At 28.8% G+C, this 25,544-nt stretch overlaps 1 protein-coding gene across 1 annotated transcript; it reads right to left on the bottom strand.

Annotated features, from left to right (window-relative positions):
* Positions 1 to 261: 261 nt before the first annotated feature.
* LOC144998332 (phospholipase D alpha 1-like) lies at positions 262 to 22,248 on the bottom strand. Its single transcript, XM_078958124.1, has 3 exons — positions 21,989 to 22,248; positions 1,066 to 2,956; positions 262 to 984 (listed from the first exon to the last, which is right to left on the bottom strand). Exons 1-3 carry the CDS (start codon positions 22,067 to 22,069, stop codon positions 551 to 553), a joined length of 2,406 nt encoding a protein of 801 aa, XP_078814250.1. The 5' UTR covers positions 22,070 to 22,248; the 3' UTR covers positions 262 to 550.
* Positions 22,249 to 25,544: the final 3,296 nt, after the last annotated feature.

Genomic DNA, 25,544 nt, shown 5'->3' with positions numbered 1-25,544 from the left:
ATTTTAAAAAAAATGAAAAAATAAATTAAGAAGCTGCAATTTTTTTTAAATACACTAAATTTTTATAAGTTAGTAAAATTTTAAAGAAACTAGAATATTTTAATAAAATAATTAAGGAAGAACACTTAAACTCAAACTTTTTTTAAAAAAAAGTATATTTTTTTAAAATATAGTAAAATTTTAAAATATAGTAAAATTTTAAAGAAACTAGAATATTTAAAAAAAATAATAATTAAGGAAGCACACTTAAACTCAAACACATATTCATAAATTGTTTTATTTCAATTTCAAACATACATATTACATAAAACAATAATTGGAAGTCATCACACTCGTAATAACTTAAAACATTACAAAGAAAAACAAACCACAAATAGGAATAGACACATGGAAAAACAAACCATAAACATGAATAGACACATGTGACATGACAATCGTCGCACTTTCTATGTTTGAGGAAAGGGTATTTTAGTTCGTTTAAGGAAAGGATATTTTAGTCTTTTTATGCACACCATTCACAACAACACCCCGATCCGATACCCTATTTTTCTCAAGTAGTTAGAATCGGAGGCAAGTAACTCACATAGGTACCCAGAACCCTAGCATTCGTGTCCGGGAAGTTCTCAGACCCCGGCAGCTCCGTCACCTCTCCCTCGTCCGTAACTCGGATAGGGTAACTCAGTAGGTGCCCCGGCAGATCATGGTCGAACGTCTCAGAACAAAAAAGATCCCAGTACTTCACCGATATCTGGTTCACCTTTCGGATGCAATCCAAGCGCTCCGGATATGAAAAAGCGTCGTCAAGAAGCCCCATATGCTCGTACCACAACGACATCCTGAACCCATGAATCTGACCCCTCGCCGGCTGTGTTTTTGATAGATGACACGGCTGAAACGCCCCCATTGCTATCTCAGTATCTCGAGCTCCGTCCAGCGATCTCTGGTTGATATTCGCTGATCCGAGGATTATGTACTCGTCATCAACTGCAAAATCACCAATATTTCTCGCATTAATCAGTCAAATTAAAAAGAGTATGAGTGAGAAGATTAATTAGTATCACTTACCGATCATCATCTTCGCATGTACGTAGATCATGTACCGCCGTGCATCTTGTGCTCGCTGGTAATTACTACCCTTGTCAGGCTTCTCCGACGGTATATACTCGTCAGGTTTCTTGATTTCCCGATTGCCGAGACAAAAGAATGTCAAATAATCCCTAGGGTTTGCCACGATGCGTTTCACTTTCAGAGCCAGAACGATATCACTATACATCAACTGCATCGTTCTTCTTTGCCAGTCTAGTATGGCTTGTACCGATGCACTCTCTGGCTCACCCTCCGGCCACATTGGCACGACGACGTACACCCGGAAGTCCTCTCCAGCTTCGATTTTGCTCACGATTTTACGTGTCAGTTCTTTCGGGATTAGATGTAAGGCGTTGATGTCTTCATCTTTAATGTCCTTTGAGTTCCAGTCGAATGAGCTTCCTAGAAAGTACTGGTTTTCCATGTAGATGAAGTTTTTTGCTCGGCGGATGGCGTTGATGTACGCGTCTTGAATGCTCCTGTCAATAATGCTATCTTTTCCGCTTATCAACCCAACACGTGCAGCATCCTCGGGTTTATCAGGGAACCCAAAGGCAGCACCACCATCAATCGACCGGAACACCTGAACGTTCCATCTCTCCTGGTCATCTGGTAACACGACAGGCGACGGAGGGATTATGACTTGACTAAGATCCCTTACATCGTTCAGTAAATCCTCTTCTCCTTGCTTGAGCCACCGCTGCTCAAAATTAAATAACACATCCCACGCGACTGGACCTTCAAGCTTGCAATGGATGTCATGCCAGGGTTCCCGAGGTCCACCTTTCTCCACTGATGAATTAGGGAAATTAGGTTGGTGGAAATCATCATGGTGGGCGGAATCAAGTGTTCGGAAAAGGGAATGGTATGGTGTATCATACCGTCCATCGCAGAGATCGATTCCACCTATAAAGCTCACTATGCGCCTCTTCTCAAGGTTATTAGGCAATGGAGCGTCGACAACCACAATCTTTTGATGATGAGTGAAAATCAAGGAAATCTCGATGTTTTCGACAAGACTATGTCCATCATCAGGGTTACGAGGACACAATACACAATTTACTTCCGAGTCACTAAAGTATTTCCCTGTGTCCTCATCGTGGGTTGCCATGATCCCATTTTCAATCAGCCCTTCCGAAGTTCGGTCATCCCAAACAAGCATCAACACCCGAACACCCTCACTTGCCTTTTTCTTTAGCAATTCACCAAGTGTCATATCCCCATTGGGCCTCGGCCTTCTTAAATCCCTAATTAAAGTGATTTCCGTGTAAACGGACCACCCCGCTATATAAATCAAGTGTTTCGCATTCGTAATCGCATCAAAAATGTCCTCCCAACATCGGTGTGGTTCGTAGTACTTGTCTCCGCTTAACGGTATTTCTGGTGTGAAACTATCAGGTAAGTGCGCGTCTTGATAAAGTGTAACCCTACATCCGTTTCTTTGTGGAAAGAATGTAAAGGGTACCCCAGGGAATTTTACGCTTTGTATCCCTCGACACCATTGGTATTCCCGTTCGACTGCAAAGAATTGTACCTTGACGTGGATTTTTGAATTCCCGCTGATCGGTTTGCCATCCTCATCCAAAATTTCGAGCCATTCATCAATTAGGTCTTCTTTAAGGACTTTGATAACTGGAATGTAGGCACGGCCAATTAAAGTTGCGCTTATTGGGTCATCTTCTTTGACTGTAAAGATGACATTGGAAGCCATGTGGGAACAGTAGATGTGGAATGACTCGTACCATCGTGGGTTTGAGTCGTGTTCCAACATCCGGGTTCGACCTACTCTTGCTTTTTCTAGGTCAACCGTTGCGTAAAGGCTCCCCTCATTGTTGTTTAACCCAGCCACACTTTGTAGTCCACCTACGATCTATCAAAAGCAAAAACAATCAAAAACAAATGTTGCTAATTATTTGATAAGTAAAAGATAGAAAATATAGTTTTATAGATATTGTATGTTTTTTTTTTTAATAGTTGAGGCTTTTTATGGACAACTTTTTATCCAAAGAAGACTAACGTCCTGAGACCAAAACCGTCAAACGTATAGAACAAACATGTTTCGTTGATTTTGGATTTGGGAATACATCGACTCAAAATCCAAAAAAGGCCCAGAATTTGAAAGTTTCTGAAATTATCAACATATGTTTTTGTTTCATTTTTTTCTTTTATTGTATAACGAATAAAATTAAAATTTCCTACCAGTCACAACTATATTTTTTCATTTATTTATCTCTAATTTGAGTAATATGTAAAATATCAAGTTTTAAGTTTTTGAACCTTATTTATTTTCTTTTCAACTGCATTATTCCAGAAAAACTAAAGAACAAGAGGATTAATGTCCCAATTAGTAATTAGTCTAATTTTTTAAAAAAATGGTTAACTCTTATCAATATACTTTATTCTAATGTCAATCCATCTCTTTAACTCCCACAACCTTTGAGTTTTCCAAATTGATGCTAGAGTTATTTCATCGGCCTTACGCATATCCCTTCATGATTGAGTTTTCCAAATTAATGGTAGAGTTATTTCATCGGCCTTACTCCTATCCCTTCATGTTTCTTATTTCTACCAAAGGGCTTACAGCTCAGTGGTATCAGGTGATGTCATTTTTTCTTTGAGGTCGAGGGTTCAAGTCCCATCGTGGATCTAATTGGAATTAGGTGTTAGTTGAAGAGTAAATTATACACTTATATTTGCCGGTTAAAAAAATGAATAATAAAACATTCTCCCTGTTATCTCTATCTAACTTAGGTGTCGTTTGTTTTTTCGAAGAGAAGATGTTTGAAGTCTGCGAACTACCTTTGCAACTCTCTGTAGTAGAAGATGAGGATCAAACGACTGCAACATGTAATAAAAAGTTTGTTTGTTTTTTAACATCTACGGACTGCTGCAATAAGTTAAAGTAAGATGTGAAGATGTTTAAAGTAGAGGGTTAGTGTTGCATCACACAACGATAACTCCATGTTCAAATCCCTTCTGTCATTCAAGCTTTTTTATTTTGCCTAAACTTCCTTTGAGTATTTCTTCTAATCCCTTCATTGTCATTCAAGCTTTTTTATTTTGCCTAAACTTCCTTTAAGTATTTCTTCTAAATTCTAGTCTTTTTTTTTCTAACTGTAATTGTTTTTTTCATCCACTATGAACAAGATTGCAAGATTCATTCATATAATATTTTATTAAATTAATAAATCATTTTTTTTTTTGCTTACAGGGAGAGTCTTTAAACAGTTGAAGAATGACATTAGATTTCTATCACATTTTACTAATGATCAAACTAACATTTAACATCTTTGTTTTATTAAAATATTTATATTTTTAGTGAAATTGTAGTATAAAATATCTGATCCGACACAGCTAGTTGGTACTCATTAAAATACTATGATTTTGTTATGTATATTGCAATAAAGTTTATCATTGTTTTAAAAGAAATAATTTGTGTAATTTAATTCATTACATGTTAAGGCTTAATGACATTTTTTTCCGCCTTGTACAGGATATTTCAATCCTTAGAACCAACCTTGCAAACGTGAAAATAGAATATGTAAAGATGACTTATGTACCAAAGTGTTCATAAGTTGTGTTTATGAGAAAAAAATATATATATTACGGGTTCGTCATGTGTTGTTCTAATCTTCCTTCATAATAAATGATGCGAAACTTGAATTTTTGGTTTTTGATATCAACGGAAAGAATTATTTTCATGGGTATTGGATGTGGAATTATACCTAGATGCTCATGGCATTGGTAATACAATCAAAGAAGAAAAACCATGAAACAAGATCGTCAAAAGATTTTAAGAAAAATTATGAAATAATTTCATGTTTGTGCCGGATATAAACAAGGACTTTTTGATGAAAAACCATGAAGTCCGTCTAAATGGCTCAAACTTTACTCTCAAAAAAGAATATGATAGCTCATAATTCTAATAACCGTGCTCGTGTTCGCGATTGTCATGAAGGCCATGGATATAGTCGTAGATGTGGATATATTTACGTAAGGGTGTCAATTTATGACACGACACGACAAAAATACACGATACGAAACGAAATCGGGACGAAATCATAATTCGAATTCGTTTTCGTGTCAAGTTTAAAAAACACGATGTCGTGTCATGTCGTGTTCGTTTTTGCAAATCCACACGAAATTGACACGATTGAGCATGTATTTGTCGTGTTTTCATGTTTGTCGTTTTTATCGTGTTATATATGATTAAATATGAATAAAATAAAATAATAGTTATGTAATATTATCTTTGTCGTGTCGTGTCGTGTTGTCGTTTTTTAATTGGTTCGTTTTCGTGTTAGTGAAAAAAAACACGACATCGTGTCGTGTCGTGTTCGTGTTACAAAAAACCTTGTCGTGTCGTGTCGTGTCAGACAAAAACACGACACGACAGCCCGATTTGACAGGCCTATATTTACGGATGTGGTTGAGGAAAATATTATGGTGATTTCATTTTAAAAACACAAAAGATCGAACACCAAAACTGACACATGATAAGTGAGATATGAATTACATTGAAACAAATGGAAAAGCTAAAGCAGCTAATACTACAAGTCTTTGCTAGCTGTAGTTTTGGAGGCAAGAATATATGGTCCCATACTTTCGTATGATGAAACACCTCATCATGCATGGAGCTTTAACAAAAATCTCCCTAGAACAAACGGTAAAAGATAGAAACAAATTTTGTTTCTTAAGATGACCATTTATCGGTTTACCAATGAAATAACCCATGTGCATATTGGCAATTTCCTTGAGTGATCAACTTAAGATAAACTTAAAAATAAGATGTATTAGATTGAATTACATCATTTATTTTTGCAAAATATCACACAATTATGTGCTTTTTATATGATTATATGGTGGTTTTTAATTAGCTATAAGAAATTCACAATCACGAAAATACAAATTTTAGAAAATAGATTTTTTCCGTTGGCATAATAGACAAAACATATATATATATATATATATATATATATATATATATATATATATATATATATATATATATATATATATATATATATATATATATATATATATATATATATATAGGAAGGTTCAATTAAGAAAAAAAAAAGTTGAGAATGGGTGAATCATTCTCAACCAATCATTTATTTTTGCCACAAAAGCTTCCAACGTACCGGCGGAAATAGGAAAGAAATGCACATGTGTTTTCCAATAAAACATGTTTCCTTAAACTATGCTAAGCATTATCTTAATATATACAAAAACGTAGTTTTTTTGTTTTTTTTTTAATTTTTAAGAAGCTATTTTTATCGAAAAATGATTTTAAATATACCAAAATTCATGATTTTTTATTCTCTACAAATAGACATACATATTGATATAGTTTTAAGATAAAATAATTTTTTTTTTATATTTTCAGCTATCGTTATTCATAAATCAATAAAAATGAATATGATTTTTATTACAGTACATTCGTTATTCATTTATGAATAAAAACTATGATTAACTTCTTTTTTTTTTTACAATTTAAGTATCATTCATATATGAATATAACATATACTAAACATAATATATTTATATTTAAATATTAAACGATGCATTCACTTGTGAATATTACATAGTATATTCACTTGTGAATGTTAGATGATATATTCACTTATGAATATTATATGATATTTTCATATGTGAAATTATATAGTATTACATGGTATATCATATGAGAATAGTACATAGTATATTCACTTGTGAATATTAGATCATATTCACTTATGAATAATAGTTGGTATATTCATATATGAATATTACAATGTGTTTTCAGAAATATATATAATTTTTATATGTTATTTACATATGAATAACATACAGACTTGTATATTTGTTTTGTGTTTCAATAATCACATATTGATTCAGGTGAGAAAACATATTCATATGTGAATATAACGTGGTAATTTAGTTTATGCATTTCATCAAACAGTTGTAGTGCATACAAGTTAACTTTTTTAAAAATGTGATAAATATGATACTTTGATTATTTATATCTTACAAAATAGTAGATTGGTAGAGAAATATATGAAAATTTCAAACAAAAAATGATTTGATCTTTTGATATCCTTAATTTTAATGTTTTATTTGATGAACGATGATAATGAATGAATGATACGAATTGAATTTTTTGTTGATTATCGGTGATGTTGTTCTAATAATCCTGAGAGTATAATTAATCGTAGATGTTGAAGATAAGTTCGTATTCAAACATAATTGAAGGTTGGATTGAAAGAGCAAAAAACGAATGAATGTCAACTGTTCGTATTTGTGATTGAAAGCTATTATATCATATTTACAAGTTTGTTACCGTGTCCTTTATGTTTAGAGGCTAATTAAATGAGTGGCTGAGGATGATTCCCTCATTCTCAACCTTTTTTGTTTTCTCAATTGAACCCACCTCTCTCTCTCTCTCTCTCTCTCTCTCTCTCTATATATATATATATATATATATATATATATATATATATATATATATATATATATATATATATATATTTGTCAATAATATTTTTTAAATTTCTTAATCATATCTTCATAAAAATGTAGAATGATCATGTCTTTTTTTTTTTTTTTTTTTTTTTTTTTTTTACCTAAGAAACATTCATGCATAATTAACCATGTGTAAAAAATCATTTGGATGGATATATAGAAATAGACTACCACCTCATGAATTTGTTATTATATTTCATCTACATACTTAAGAAAAAGATATATATTAGTTTATAGAAAGAATAGGACAATTGTAGAAGATTTTTTTTATATATTTTGATGGATTTTGTAATCACACAGAATTATGTATTTTGTTTAACTTCATTGTAACCATTATGTATATGATATGATGTCATTTACTTAATTTGAAAATACAATATCTTAGATAAAAGCAATATTTTAAAACCCAGGTTTTAGTTGATCCGGTATGACGATCGGTTCACAGGTCAACCGGTTCAACCGGTTGAACCGTTGGGTCAATCCGGTTTATGGTCTTTTTCTATTTTTATAAATTCTTACTTTCCTGCATAATGTACAAACATATAAAACCAATAATTTGATGTACACAAAGTTTAAATATTGAAAAACATTAAAGAAACCTCAAATAACTCGTTGTTTTAGTATTTTCTACTTGTATCCAACTATCCAAACTCTATTAAAACGAGTTAACCCGATTTTAACCGGTTCAACATAAGCGGTCGAACCACGGTTCAGGGGAAAACCGGCCGGTTCGATCCGGTCCGTATTTTTACAAAAAAACCATTCTTAATTGACCCGCCTTCTACCCCGGATCACGGTCCAACTAGTTGAACCGGCCGAGTCAACCCGGGTTTTAAAACATTGGATAAAAGTTAAAATAATGTCTACGTATTTTAGAGAACAAAATATTTGATGATTTTTAACACTTTAAATAACAGATGATGTTATTTGATAAAATTTGAATGCATTATACTATTTTTCTTTTTAAAAATTGTAATATATTATCATTTTGGTTTAAAAAGTTGAATAATAAAAAAAACGACCAACTATGTTCACCCAAAATACTCAATTTTATTCATCCAAAATAAAACTCGAATGAAGACGAATTAAAAAATCAAATAAAATTTAAATTTAGTTTAATCGAACAATTTATAAAGCTCGATTGTCAATCTTATATAAAATACTTTATTTTGGAATTGTACCATTAACTATCCATTAATTATATATTTTAAGTTTTTAGATTTTTAATGGCAATGACTTTATTAACCATATATATTATTTATGGATAAAAAAAAAACCAAAATTCTCTTTAACTAATAATACAATTTAAATATGAATATTAAAAAATAACACTTATAAAAAAATTATATGTAACTATAGTCACTTATACATATATAGCACACTTAAACGTTATTAAAGAATTTACAGTTACCTGATTTTATATCATAATATAGTTTAAATCATTATATAATTTTATCAAAACAGTATAAAACTTTATATATTATACGTAATATATATATATATATATATATATATATATATATATATATATATATATATATATATATATATATATATATATAATCCTGCTGTTAAAGTTAAAACTATTTATATTTTATCATATTAATTTAATATTTTTTGTGTTTTTTAACTTCTGCACATAATGTAAAAAAAATAATTTAATACTTTTTCTTGTTTATGTTTATTATGTTCTATTATAGTTAATTTAAACGTGATTTTGATTACATACTTTATCAACATTGTATCTAATTTTCAGTAGTAAAGGAAAAACTCTAATCATGTTTATTAATTTATAAGGAAGTTGAATACCGTGTTGGTTTCAAATCAATATAAAAAATGGTAAATGATTTATCTTTAATCATATTAAAAGCTTAAAAGAATGATTATATATATATATATATATATATATATATATATATATATATATATATATATATATATATATATATATATATATATATATATATATAAATTACACAAAGCATCTCTCATACAGGTGACAAAACGTACGTTTAGTCTCTATTTCAAAAATTAATTCGAACTGTCCCTTATATCGTAAAAAGGTGCAAGCTTTATCCCTCATTTATTTAAATTTACATGTTTAATCATTTACCATATATAAATGACTATATTACCCTCATTGTTTTCTTTTTAATTTAATTATAATTTATTTTGTATTTACAAAAATAGAAAAAATAAATTCAAACCCCAAGTTATCCCTACCACTCCAACCTAACATACCATTATCCATATTTTTCATTGTTTAGCTAACAAAAAGCTCACTAACTGGACCACTGCCTTTCCACAACCATCATACCTCTATCGTCGGAACATTACCTACCGCTATCGTTGGAGCACCGCCCACAACCACCGATGGGGGTATTTAAAACCACTTCCTTTTTTTCAAACTAATTATCTAGTCTGAATACTCAATATCTCTCATCTTCCCTATTCTTCGATCTGAATACTCATTCGTATTATATTTAAGATCTCTGTCCATGAGGGTTTCAAACAGTCAGGGTTTCGAACTAACAGTTTAAGATTATCAATTGCATCATTAAAGGGCATGGATCCTGAAAGGCACGATCGGGAACTTCTCTGCCTGCCTGATCGTGAAAGCCACCACCACCTAAGGTCTCAGATCTACGATTGTCATCTCTAGGGTTTAGAACAACCAATAGAGCTTTCAGATTGAGCTACAACGTTAATTTCAGGGATAATGATTTGAAAAGGTAACGAACTTTCGATTTTTGTCACATTTAGTCACTAAACTTTTTTTCGTTATCTATTTGCCATTGAACTATTGAAACTGTTCACATTTTACCCTTTTGACCGGCTGTTGTCGATCATAAGGGTAAAATGTGAACAATTTCAATAGTTTAATGGCAAATAGATAACGAAAAAAAGTTTAGTGACTAAATCTGAACAAAATCGAAAATTCATTTCCCTCCAAAAAGTTCAATGAATAAATGTGAACAAACCTCCTCTTGTATTATGTTTTAGCAAATTATTTATTTTTGTTAAATTGTAGCAATATTTGTTGATGAAGAAATCTATGAAATAAAAAAAACAAACAAAAAAAATCAAAACAAAAACAAAAACAAAACCCTGAAAATATATTTAAAAAAAAAATAAAAAACCAAAACCGAAATAAAAAACCAATGGTTTGACATTTTCCAAAATTAAAAAATCAAAATTTACAATCTGATTTTGGTTTTACAAAAAAATGAACCATTCTCACTGATGTGAATTATGACCATTGGTTTGACATGCGAAATTTGTGACATCCCATGAATATGTAGTTACAACATCGTCTGAACTCGTAATTCATAGTAAGGGGTTAGAGTATCATCACATGAATACGTAGTTACAATATCGCCTGAACTCATAATTCATCACCTACAAGTTATGGGTCTGCTGGTGTTTCCACTTGGTTGTCTAGAATAGTCCGTGGTCGCCATCTATACTCTGGTAGATGACTACATCGCCACATTGCTGGTTAAGGTTATGGTATCTCCTGTCATCCTACATCACATATTCATCATCATCTATTTACCTAATTATCACCACCTTTCTATCATCACCTATCTCTCATCATTTTATTTCATCACACACCAACTATTTCATCTACCCATGTTTCATCCGCAACATATTTGTAGATATAAAATAAATATACCGTTTAAATCTTTTAAAACATGTATAAAATCTTTCATCCAGCATAGACAACAAGTATTTAAATAATATGCACACATAGCACGTAATTTATATAAAATACTTCATATCTATGTGTAAGATGAAAGTAACTATATATATCATAAATGCTTCCAAACTTTGAACCCCAAGGTTTGCTCTACTAAAGCTTCATATTCTCGGCTCTCTGAACCTAGAAGGGTCCAGATCTATCACACCAAAAAGCTCAAGATAGCTCTTCCTCTCACTCTACACACTCAAACTCGCTAGGGTTCTCACTTATGGGAAATGTAGTCGCAATTGAAGGCCATAAGTGCCTTTAAATATGGCTCGAGCTCAAAGATTTAGGGTTTCTGCCAACAGTGCGGACTCGTCGAGTCGCCTCACCGACTTGTCGAGTCCATTCATTAATCCAAGTCATCATTTGTGACCTTACTCGACGAGTTGAGGCGTCAACTCGTCGAGTCTCTCTTCTTAACTCAAAAGAAAAATACTTAAATGATGATACCTGGAAATCCGGATGTTACATTTTGTTTTTTTATTTCATAGATTTCTTCATCAACAAATGTTGCTACAATTAAACAAAAATAAATAATTTTGCTAAAACATAATACAATAGGAAGTTTGTTCACATTTAGTCATTGAACTTTTTAGAGGGAAACGAACTTTCGATTTTGTTCACATTTAGTCACTAAACTTTTTTTCATTATCTATTTGCCACTAAACTATTAAAACTGTTCACATTTTACCCTTATGACCGGTAACAGCCGGTCATAAGGGTAAAATGTGAACAGTTTCAATAGTTCAATGGCAAATAGATAACGAAAAAAAGTTTAGTGACTAAATGTGACAAAAATCGAAAGTTCGTTACCCTTTCAAATCATTATCCCTTAATTTCATGTATGATTTTCACTTCGGGGGTTTAGTTTTTATTACAAGATTCAGGAGGTGTTGCGGTGATAGGTGGTGGTGTTGGATTTATGAAAGAGGATATAAAAGAGAGGGAGGCAACATAGCTTAGAGAGAGGATATGAAATAGAGAGAACCGAAAAGGTCTGTGTGAGAGAGGGGGAGGGGGAGGGACAAAAGTTATGCTTCCTAGTGCTTTTTGGTGGTGATGGACTATAGTTTCCGATGGTAGTTGGTGGTGGTAGACGATGGTTCTGGTTGTGCTGGTTTTTAGACAAGGTATAAGGGAAAACCCGAAAGAGAGGGGTGAGTTAGGGTATGGATAGTTGTATTTATTTTCTTTTTTTTTAAATACAAAAATGGTAAATACACTTATATTTATATTCATATATGATTATTATTCATTCTTTATCGGGCCGATACGTCGGAGCATTTTTTGGCAAAAATAAATGATTGCTGAGAATGATTCCTCATTTTCAACCTTTTTTATTTTCTATATATATATATATATATATATATATATATATATATATATATATATATATATATATATATATATATATATATCAATGTTGTAAAAAATGTGCGAATTAGCTAGTCGGTGGACTAGGGTTAAGGGATTAAGTGGCTAGGCGGAGATTAGTCGGGAACCATTAATTGAGATTGTTTTGAATTTAAAAAAAAAAATTTTTTTGACTAATATCATATCAAAGTTCGTAAATACCACTAATATAAAAAATAAATAAATAAATATATAAATAAAAGATAGGTTAATCATATTAATACAACACCAATCATATCTCAAATAATTTTTATTATTAATTAGGCGTCCTCTAGTCAGTCGAGTGGCGTCTAGGGATTAATCAGGATCTAGTCGAGATTTTTACAACTGTGATATTCATAGTATAATCTACAATATCTAAAAGTTTATCCAAATAACCAAACTCATTAGTAATTACTTGGTTGAAATTGTATTTTTCCTTCTTCATTTATCTAATTTAACCTTGTTTGTATTTTTTTCTCCATGGTTTATCTATTTTACCTCAAATATCAATCTAATAATTTTTTTTCTACTTGATTTTTCATGTATGTATTTAAATTTGGTAAAAAATTTGTTTATAGTTTTTATGAAATCTATGAATTGTTTTATGTTTTTTTAAATGTATATATGACGAAAAACACTTTCGTAAGGTTGTTTAGAGATTTAGGTGCCACCGATTAAATGTATGCGAAGAGGAAGAAGTTTAGGAAGCTATTAAGAAGCGACTTGGTTATGGTTAGGTTGAGGAAGTCAATTAAGAATCTTAGTATGAAGTCCTTCTCTTTCTTTCTCTCTCTCTCTCTCTCTCTCTCTCTCTCCCCCCCCCACTCCTCCCTCTCTTTCTTTCTCTTACTCTCTTAAACATATCCTTCAATTCGATCATAAGAAATTTATTTCCAGTTTTTCCCCAAGATATCACCATCCATATTCAAATTGTTTGTGTGTGAGGTTGTATTGATTTAGGTATTTGTTGTAGGTCTCAATATAATGGTGTTTATTGTTCTAACTTCTTTTCTACAACTTCTCATTATTGAAGATAAGAGTTTCGTTTCCCCCAAAATGAATTCTTGGATGTCTCTTCAAATGATAATGATTTTGATACTTTAAAATTTTTATCCCTATACATTTCCTATTTATTTGTTGTTCCTAATAATGTTACTTTACTACTACTGTGTTTCCATTTAAAAATATTTGCACTTTAGTTATTTTTTTTGGGGGCATTGTTAGGGTTTTAAATTTGCTAATTTTGAATTATTTTTCATTATATATTTGAGCATACTTGGTGGGTCAAGATGGTATAATACTTGGTAATAATTTATGGAGGAATGCAATTATCTTTAGATGGTTTAATAGCTTTTGAATTTGCTATATGTGCTTAATCTTTTCTTAGCATGTACATTGTTGAACTATAAACATGTATCGGCTATAATGGATTTTGATGTGGTTGTTCTGATGAAAACTTTCATGGTCAAAAGTTGGTATTTTTCGAATTGTTTCATTAAGCTCCATTATATTTAAATGGAATTTAATCTTCTTTTCGTTTCATAAATCCAAGAATACACATCCTTTGGGGACAAAGTATTTGTAAGAATTGCTTATTACATTACATTCTCACAAGTTAGACACTACAATTTTATTGCATTACTTTCATCCATCATTGTTTATGTTAATTCTTCTTTTGTGGTATCTTTTGCCATAATGTTTGCCACGCTGAAGTTAATTGCATTTTGAATACAAACCACACATCTACTATATTGTAGGGGTTGGTTTAACTTTTTTTGTAAATTATTTAGTTTATTATAATTATGCTACTACATTTTGTTATGTTATTTACTTACATACTTGGATCATATAAAATGCAGGTGCTATAAGTAATAATGTTTCCTTGTAATGAGTATGCAAAAGTCATCATTTTGGTGAGTTTCAAGGCTACATGTGGTATTAGTTACATATTGATGTGTAACAAGTCTAATTTAAGTTTTGAAATTTCATCATAGTCTATGTTATTAAAGTCATCTATTTTGCGGAAAAGAGTTCAGAGAATGTTGATGCTATTTATGTTGCTTCCCACAATCTTCTCTTACTGACAGGAGTAAAAGTAAGCTTGGTGATGATTTTTTTTCTTATAACAATTTAAAGCTTTTGATTTCAAATTCAACATAGATACAATGAATAACAAATAATATATTTAAAAATACATGAACTTTAATTGTTGTTTCACCCAAAATACAACATATATTTAACCATTATAGATTAAGTGTTTTCTCTATATGATGCATATATTATCCCATATAATTATTCTAAAACAAAAGAAACAAATAGTCGAGTATTGCCCTAATTTTTTTATTTCTCTTACTTTTTTTTTCTATTTTATTCACTTTTTTCCTTAAGGCACTGTACTTTGAAAAGAATATCCAATTATATCATTGTATATTCAAAAAGAATGGAAGGTAAGTATTACTTTTTGTTCATCTTTTTTTGGTACATAATCTAATTATTTCTTAGTATTGTTTCAGGGACAAAAGAAAAATGATGGAAACGTATGCGAAGGGGAGTACATCGACTCATACAAATTACAATCTTGGGATGATGGGTATTTAGAGTAACCATGAAAAAGCTAAAGCATTTGCATTTCATTATCCCAAGTAGGTTTATATATATATATATATATATATATATATATATATATATATATATATATATATATATATATATATATATATATATATATATAACGCCATATGTGTATTCTTTTAATGATTATAAGGACGATGTACTTACATTTCTTTACCATAATAGCAACATAATTGTTTTTGTAAAAATATACAAGTACATTCCCTTCTTATGGGTAAGAAGTAAAGTTTTATAGATTTCATATTAAATATCGTGAAACTCACATAAATAAGGGAATATTTATTGTTTATACCAATATAGACAATATATTGACAAAGTCCTTACAATCCTTTTTTTTATGGAAAATAACGATGTAACGTCCATAATAATTAATAAGATGCATTTTATTATCGGTGTACACTCTAAAGTATGTTGTCATTATGTGTAAAAATAAAGTAGATTGTTGATATCAATGCATGCATTACTATCTATATGGTATTACATTTTCATTCATGTTTGTTCTTGATTATAGAAAAACTTGGAGGAATGCTTAGGTGTAATGTCAATGCATTAATCATGATAGTGCGTAGGAGAATTGGTTCTTACTACTTGCGTATCCAGAAAGTACATTGGAATTTTTTGTATTGTAAGTTTTATTTTTATAACTTATCATATACAATTTATTTTTAAATTACTGAAATGTTTTTGTTCTAAATTTGGTTTTACTTTATATGAAATGAACATAGGCGTGCCCATACTAACCGTGCATATATGAATTAGACCAGGATCTTATCTTTTTGTAAGCTAAATTGAAATCAAAGTATTCAGAGCTTGGGCAACCACGATCTAGGTCTGATTCTACAAAAATTTAATAACCATGGATTCAAGCAAGCCAATATCAGCTCATCTCAGCTCAAGTGCACCCAAGCTATCTCTCGGTTAACGAGAAAGAACATGAGTGAGATTGTTATTTGAGCAAATTATGTTTCTTTTATATAACTAACTTATTACTCCTTATGCTTTATATTTCATCAGGAAAATTATGCTTTATGGTTTATTCATCCGAAAATCAATGTACTATTTTTAGTGAGACAAAATGCTAGATACAATAACATACTTTCTTATATTTTTTAGATGTTTCTAAACATATCTATTAAAGAGCTAACGAGTTAAGGGGAATGTAGGCTTAAACTTAATTGTTTTGCAAAACTTCTGAAATGGTTCACCAACTTTGAAAAAAATCATATAAAATCATTAGACAATCCAGATTGTGAAATAAGTATATCTCTTAAAAGATATGAATGTCAAGTTTCACCTATACTAAAGGCTTAACCTAACTCTAAGCTTAACTATATAGTTTTTACTTTGAATACACGTTGGTCCATAAATTTCACTAGTCACTTGAGTCATTTTTGTAAATATTACAACTAAATATAGGAACCTCCATTTTTAATTAGGTTTTTCACTGAATTTAGGTAATAATGTGTAGCTTCTTCCATAAATTAGGCTTTGTATGATTCCATTCCTAAGTTGGATGGAACTGGCATTTTTTAAAGGTTGGTCTATAAAATGTTGTTTTCATTGTCATTTTGTAAAATGTGTAATTAAATCTAGAAAAATCCAAAATGCATAAACTCAAGGGTTGAGCTTAGATGGAAGGGTCTTGATTCTCTCAAAAAATTTCAATGGAATGATTATCGTCCCTTCTAGGGTGTTGATGAACATTTTTCCTGATTGGTACAGATATAAGGACAATTATTATCGCTAATTTGTGAAATCTTTAGAGTTTCATAGAGAACTAAGTAGAACATGTGTATTACATTTATGCAAACGCAAGGAAATATACAATAATTATTAATATCTACCTTTCATGGGTTAGGGTTAAGAGGTGTGAATAGGCCCATAAACTAATTATGGTATCGATAATAAAAGTACCAGTTAAGTATAATATAAGTATTATAAATTAATACTTGAATTATGAGCGGAGTAGAGACTATTGTTGGGATGTAGGTGTTCGGGGAGATGCATAATCCATCTTATTCATTTCAGTGGTTTTATCATGTCTTTTTCTACTTTAGGTGAGTTCTCACGAACATATAGGCTATGTAATTATGTTATGTATGGCCACCGACATCCTCTCAAAGGGAATTATGGTTGGGATGATTGGTACAACTATAAAATAGCCTCTCATATGGAAATTCTAGTTGTATCGTGACAGTATGTATGATCACGAAGAACCTCTCAGAGGGAAGTGTGATTAGATGATATATGCTTCTAGGTTATAGCCTCTCGGAGGGAAGTTCTAGTTGCACATTGGTTAGCAGTATGATAACATATGTTATGTGATAGAATGTAAGTGATATATGATTTATTGCATGATGTTTGTGTGATATTATGTGTATTGCATATAATAATGGTTGAGTAATGTAATTAAGTCCTAGGCTTATAATTGCTACTTAATGTTTTTAACAGGAATGACATGTGTATTGAAGCGAGAGGAGTCAAATTGATTGTGACATCCATTTTCAAGGGTGTGGCTTATATCTAATATTTATATTATCACATATTAATTTTCAAAACAATACTTATGTTTCTGTAATTTGATGATACTATGGTTCGGTTCGATGATATGATGAATATATAGATTTCAAAATGAATTGACATTACATATGAGATTTACATTCTATTAAGATTTATACTATGATTAAGAATTATTGTTTAATAGCAAATCCTTTCACCTTGATTATAATTCTATGGAAATGGTGTTTATACTAATTTAAAAATAAAAGATTCATTATGAGAATTATGATATTTCATTTATGTGTAAGTATTCTTTTTTATGTAAAAGTAAGAACATGTAAGTTATGTGTAGATGTGTGTATATGTCTATATGCATATATGTGCTTTGCCATTTTTTTGCATTTATAATCAATGCATATGGAGTAGAGAGTTAGATTTATTATATTCAAATTGAAAAGTTTATAGAGTTGAACTGGTTACGAGAAAAAAGATAAATACTTATACCTTAACTTTTTTTTTTGTCATATTCTATTTTGTTTTGAATTATAGTTTATATGTTATTGTTGTTTTTATTTTATTTTATTTTATTTATTATTATTATTTTTTTGAAATTGTACATTGCAGTGTTATGTGCACCACTCGCGTCCATCGCGAAGTACATAAAACCTCTTAATTGTCTTTTATAAAACATGATGCTTATTGACGAGTCATCTAGAAGCATATATACATATTTAATAATATACTAGTTTATAATCCGTGAGAACCACAGTTATAAAGTTAATTAAATTTTCATATTAAAAAATCAAAATTACTAATCAATTGTTTTAAATAAGTTATTACTTAAGAGATATATCTTTTATTATATAAAATTATAATAGTTGATTTAAATAAATACGTGAAGTTATATCACCTTATAATCTCTATTAATTGTATTTTATTTTTTAATCTAATGTTATTTATTTAATATAATTAGAGTGCAAAAATTTAAAATTTAAAATTTAAAATGATGAATAAATTATTAATTTATTGTATATAGGGTGGTAAATTTACAATTTGAAACTTGAAATGGATAATTAATAGATTGATAAATGGGATGATAGGTGTCATATAATAATAATGATGAATTTTAATAATATGATACTTGTCAATGAGAGAATAAATATATTAATTTATTAGAATAGTGATATATATATATATATATATATATATATATATATATATATATATATATATATATATATATATATATATATAACCCTAATTTGTTAAAATTTCTCATTTTTATACTCATAAAACTAAATTATATATTAATCTTATTATTAACATACTTAGCCCATTAGCTTGTTTCTATTTTTTCTCTATGTAGTAAAAAATTAGATAATTAATATTTTATACTATCTTTAATTCTATATTATTTTTTATCTTAAAATTTACCCTAAAAATATATATTCATAGTGTATTTTATTTTTATATCTTATATAGATTGTCAAACAGATCATTCTACTAATTAACTTTCAACAAATATATATTCTAACATTTTTATTACAATAATATTATAAATTATGTTATCATAAAATCATAACAAAAAAATTGTTCGTATATAGTGAATTTTAATTAATAATTGTTTTTAAATAAGAAATAAATAAATTTATATTTATAACACACTTTAAAAAAAAATTAAATACATTTTATAGAAATATTAAACATACATTTGAAAAAACTAATATATATTTATGCGTTGGAATAAGTTTCTTATATATGATCAACTAATGCATTTCGTAGATTGAAATGTGTTTATTTATCTTTAAGATGTTTATATCAAGCAATAATTTATTAGAATTGACTGTTTTATCGATCGTAAACTAACCTAAAATATTAGGATTTTTTGTAAAAAAAATATTATGATTTTTCTGCAAACAAAATTATTATTATTATTATTATTGTTATTATTATTATTATTTTAAAATATATAAATTAAAATACTATTTTTTGAACTTGTTACTATTAATTTTGTTAATAATACAAATAAATACATTTAAATGAAAAGCTAATATTAATGATATTGTTTAGAGAGGTGGGTATGAGCAACAACCTTATTGGGTGTTATTGCATGTTATAAAACGTGAACATCGCCCTCCTTCCCTGTTATTAGGTGTTATGAAACTACACGTTACTCCTCGTTATCACCATAACACGTTATAACGTGTTTTCTTTGTTATTTTCCTAATATCGTGGTGTGGGCGTTGCCCACACTTACCGATCTTAAGGATGAAAGTGGAGGAGATCATAATGTTTTTAACATTGAAATCAAGAATATCAAATCCAAAAGACTTACCAAAAACATTTATATTGATATCATATCAAAATTCAAAGTGATTACTCTCCACTAGTTGTCATTTTCAAGTAAAGGTTTAACTTTCCTCCGTCTGCGGTACCTTCAACTTTAGTTTAATGACTTCCAAATTTACCTTTGAAGCCCTTCAACTATTATAATACATTATATTCCTAACCTATTTCATCTTTTATTCCTCTTTTATCTTTTTATCAATAAAAATATTAGTTCATACTTAAAATTATTACATTAGAATGTATATTTTATTACTTATTCTATTAACAAATTTATTTAAAAAAATAATTTTTATTTATTTTACAACTTTGTTTTACATATATTTAAATATATTTATATTTACAAAATGTTTTTTACAACCTTTTTTTAAAATTCAATTATCCTAAATTAAAAAAAAACATAATAATGTAAAAAGGTTGCAGAAAATAAGATTTATGATAACATGAATTTAAATAGCATTTATTTAAGAAGTCGGTTTCCAATATATTTAAAAACAATAAAACTAAATATTATAAAGGGGTTTGCTATAAATCCATCATCATTTCACAAATCACATTTTTTTCCTTTTTTTTTTTTTTTTTTTTTTTTCATTTTATTACTTTCAAAAACAACTTTTTAAATCATAGATATTCAATTAAATTTGTAAATGTTAACATTTTTTTTACATTTTCTTATATTTATATGAAAATATTGTAAAAATCAAACTCGAAAAAAATTGTAAAATACAAATTTCTTAAAAAAGATGTAAAAGTAATGTTATAAAATTATACCAAAACCATTTTGTTTAACAACTAAAAAAGGTTCATAAAAAAATTAAAACAAAATAAATTGTAAAAATAACCAATACAGAGATTGATGTCCTAATAAAGATAAAATTTAAATGACAAATCGTAAAAAGTATTTGGTTAAATTGTTAAAATAACTTTTGTAGTTGTTTATCTTTTCATAATTTCTTAGACGTTAGATATTAAAATAACAAAAAGTTGATTTATGTTAGTTGATTTAAATGAGATTATCCCTAAAATCATTTACTTATTATGATATATATTTACAATAATATAAAATAACGGTAGTGAATTGAAGATATTAGTGAAATGTTTTTAAGTATATTAAGTAATAAAATACATATCTTAATGAAATTATTTCATGAAAAAAATAATAAAATATTGATAAAAGTAAAATATAAAAAAGACAATAATATAATGTATTATTATAGTAGAAGGATTTCAAATGTAAATTTGGAAAGTTATAAACTAACGTCGAGGGCATGCTTTTGCCATTGACGAAGGAAAATTAACCCTATCAGAGGACCATGGTGGAATCTTTTAGCTCGAGCCCTGGTGAGAAAATTCGGCTAAAAGAACCTACACTATGGTTTTCGTAAAACCCAAAGGACCATTTAAGTAATTATATCAAAATCACAAGTATATTTTAACCAAGGTTAGGCGAAACAAGAAACCAATGACTTGATTGATTCATATTAGAATACAACATAAATAAATCTATCCCAATTCAATATTACACTACTTAATTAAAACCCAACGTTCTGAATAACTATAGATGGGTGTGTTTCGTGTTAAAGAGAAGGCAAAAACCTAGTGAATCTTGAATCTTGACCATCTACAATTTTCAAAGATTATAGATCACTTTACTGTGTTTTATCAAGATTTCAGCATATGATTAACAAATCCTGAATGAGTGGAATTAATGCGGCAATAAATCATATCTTTGAACATGCATGAACCAATTAAACTTCCAAATGAGAGAGAGAGAGAGACCTTGTCAAGCAAATTGGACTTGAGATTGTCTACTTCAAAGATTGTGGCGTGAAGTGTTCCATGTAACAATATTTGGGCCATCTATCCCCACCTTCAAACACCTTAACTTCCAATCTCTTTGAGAGAGAGAGAGAGAGAGAGAGAGAGAGAGAGAGAAGAGAGAGAGAGAGAGAGAGAGAGAGAGAGAGAGAGAGAGAGAGAGAGAGAGATTTAACCAACAAGTGCTAAGTTCAAGCCAACGAAGAAGAAGAGTCACAATATCTCACTCACTCTCCATATATATATATATATATATATATATATATATATATATATACTAGCCGTTTACCCGCGCAAAGCGGCGGATGACAAATAGGGTGTTGAGTATTTATTTGGATGAAATGATCAAATTATAGGGTGTTGAGTATTTATTTGGATGAAAAAAGATCTGATCAAAACCTTGGGAGAGAAGATTTATAGGAGTTTGTTTAAATTTTAATATTATTTTATTAGTAATTAGTTGTACAATTAGCTTAATGATTTGGACGTCTTAAAAAAATATTATTATTTTATTCAATCTATTTTTAGAAATAGTGGGATTTGTTTTATAAGATAGTAAAGATATATATATATATATATATATATATATATATATATATATATATATATATATATATATATATATATATATATATATATATATATATATATAAAACCATAAAAACCGCAACCGATAAACTGCAACCGTAATAAAAATCGATGGTGGAGTTTTTTGTTTTTCAACAACCGCAAATTTGCGGTTGTTATTATTAGTTTTCATAAACCGCAAAAAAAAAAAAAAAACGAATCGCACCACATATATTTATACAAATTTCTTTAATTATTAATATATTAAATATTAAGAATAAGACAACTTTCATGGATGATTGATGGATAAAATACTAGAAGATAAAAGTATTAGTTTTTTTTTGTTATGTTTAACTTTGAAAAATGGTAAATTATACAATTTTAAGATATATATTCTAAATTACAATTACTTTGATGTTTTTAAGATATTAGTTGTTTGTGGTTTAAGTTATTGTCTTATAAATTATGGTTTTATTATTATTATTATTATCATTACAAGTATTATATTTGAACTCTTAAAATCGTTTGGGCTCTAAACTGTGGTTAAAAACCACACAAAATAACCGTATCAAATTCATACAGTTAATAATTGCAACACTGGAAAAAACAAAACCATACCCCAAAAATAACCGTCTAACCGTACCACAAAATTTACCACACCAAGCGGTTTTGAAATTCGATTAACCGCATTTGCAGTTAGTGGTAAGATTTTGGCTAATAACCACACCGAACTGCACCACGCTCAACCTTAATATATATATATATATATATATATATATATATATATATATATATATATATATATATATATATAGAGAGAGAGAGAGAGAGAGAGATAGAAAGAGAGAGAGAGAGAGAGAGAGAGAGAGAAAGAGAGAGCGAGATTCTATGGAAAACAAAAAACCCTAAAAATAACTCTAAAAATCATAAAAATGCATTAAAGAATACTTAGAAATCACAAAACTATTTTTTTTTTTAAATCGCACCTTTTAACACAAAATTGCTGAAATTTTATTTGAAAAAAAATAATAATTTTTTTCTAAAAAAAATGATTTTTTTATTTTTTTCAGCAAAATTTTACAAAAAAGTTGCGATTTATTGATGTGTAAAATCAAAACAACGTTTTGTGATGTATAGGTATTTTTATGATTTTTAAGTTTTTTTTTTTGTTTTCCATATATATATATATATATATATATATATATATATATATATATATATATATATATATATATATATATATATATATATATCGCTGTTCTAATAAAAGAATAATTTTATTTTCCATTTGACATGTATCACCTTATTAACTTCTTAATTAATGCATATTTTATTCATTTTTACCATGTGTCATCCTATTATTCTTTCTAATTAATGCATGTCACTTGTCAACATAATGATTTTCTATTTCAAATTTCAAAATTTAAAAATTTCACCCTAATTAAATTAAATTAATAACAATAGAATTAAAATTAATACAAATTATAAAATGATATATTTCACATATTTATTTAAATCAATAATTATAGTTCTATATAACTAAAAAATCTCTTAATTACTAATATATTTAAAATAATTTATTTAAAGTAATTGATTAATAATTTTAAGTTTTTTTTGTATAAAAGTTTAATAAATTTTATAACCGTGGTCTCCACGGGTTATAAACTAGGATATATATATATATATATATATATATATATATATATATATATATATATATATATATATATATATATATATATATATATATATATATATATATATATATATATGGGAAAAGGGAATATACATTACAGCCCCACCTAAGCTTAGCTACTAAACCTCTTGAAAATACATTGTTTTACTATATAAAGATTATGGTTAATGGATTCACGATTAATACTTCAAGATTTAAATTCAAGATCGACAGAATAGGGTTTAGGGTTTAGGGTTTAGCTTTATGTTTAGGGCTTAGGGTTTATGGTTTAGGGTTAAGGTTTAGGGTTTAGGGTTTAGGGTTAGGGTTTAGGGTTTATGGTTTAGGGTTTAGTGTTTAGATTTAGGGTTTAGGGTTTAGCTTTAGTGTTTAGGGTTTTAATTTAGGGTTTAGGTTTAGGTTTAGGGTTTAGTAATGTTCACTTGGATGAAGTAATAAACGATAATTGAGGAAAGTAAACGGAGATCATAAAACGATAATGAAAGAAAGAAATGTTATGGAGAATGATATGTTTACCAAGTGAAACCAAACCAGGTATATTTAGCATGTTAAAACTGTTGGAATAGTGTCTAAGGCTATAACTATATTCGGTGGTGCATGGTCCTTTTGGGTTGCCTTCACCATAGCAACTTGAAGGATGATTTGTTAAGAGAGAGTAAATGTTATAAGGAATAATATTTAGCTATTTGATTAATATAAGTCATAAATTAATTGGTATTAATTTGGTGACTTAAAGAGATTAATTAAATAAGAGGGTATAAACTGTCAATTGTTTGATAGTTAGACTTTGGACTATAAATCCATTAGGATGGACTTTGGACGGTTTCTAAGAGCTTTAGGATAGCTCAAAATAGTCCATAAGGATATCTATGAATGGATTTGGATAGCCTTAAGTGAAGATTATCCAATTAGGGTTTAGGGTGAAACCCTTAAGGAGTCTAAAGGTATAAATAGGCCCTTGGGGTGTGGAATTCGTGTACAACCTTTCAGAACCTAAAGCAAGGAACCTCTGGTCGAATTCCATCCCCTCTCCTCTCTCCTAAATCATCTTGCTTGCTATTGGTGTTTGTAAGCCATTAGAGGAGTGACAATTGTGACTCTAGAAGCTCCAAGACAAGAAGATCAACAAGGAACTCAAAGGTATGATTCTAGATCTGTATTAATGTTGTTGTTTAACCTAATTAGCCATTAGAAGTCTTGGATTCAAAAGCATGTTTGATAGAAAGCCTAGATCCAAGCAATAGGGTTTTGCAT

Source organism: Lactuca saligna, chromosome 5, assembly GCF_052625555.1.
Source record: "Lactuca saligna cultivar CGN05327 chromosome 5, ASM5262555v1, whole genome shotgun sequence".
NCBI lineage: Eukaryota > Viridiplantae > Streptophyta > Magnoliopsida > Asterales > Asteraceae > Lactuca > Lactuca saligna.
The sequence above is the reverse complement of the archived record's forward strand: the minus strand, read 5'-3'. Positions and strand labels throughout refer to the sequence as shown.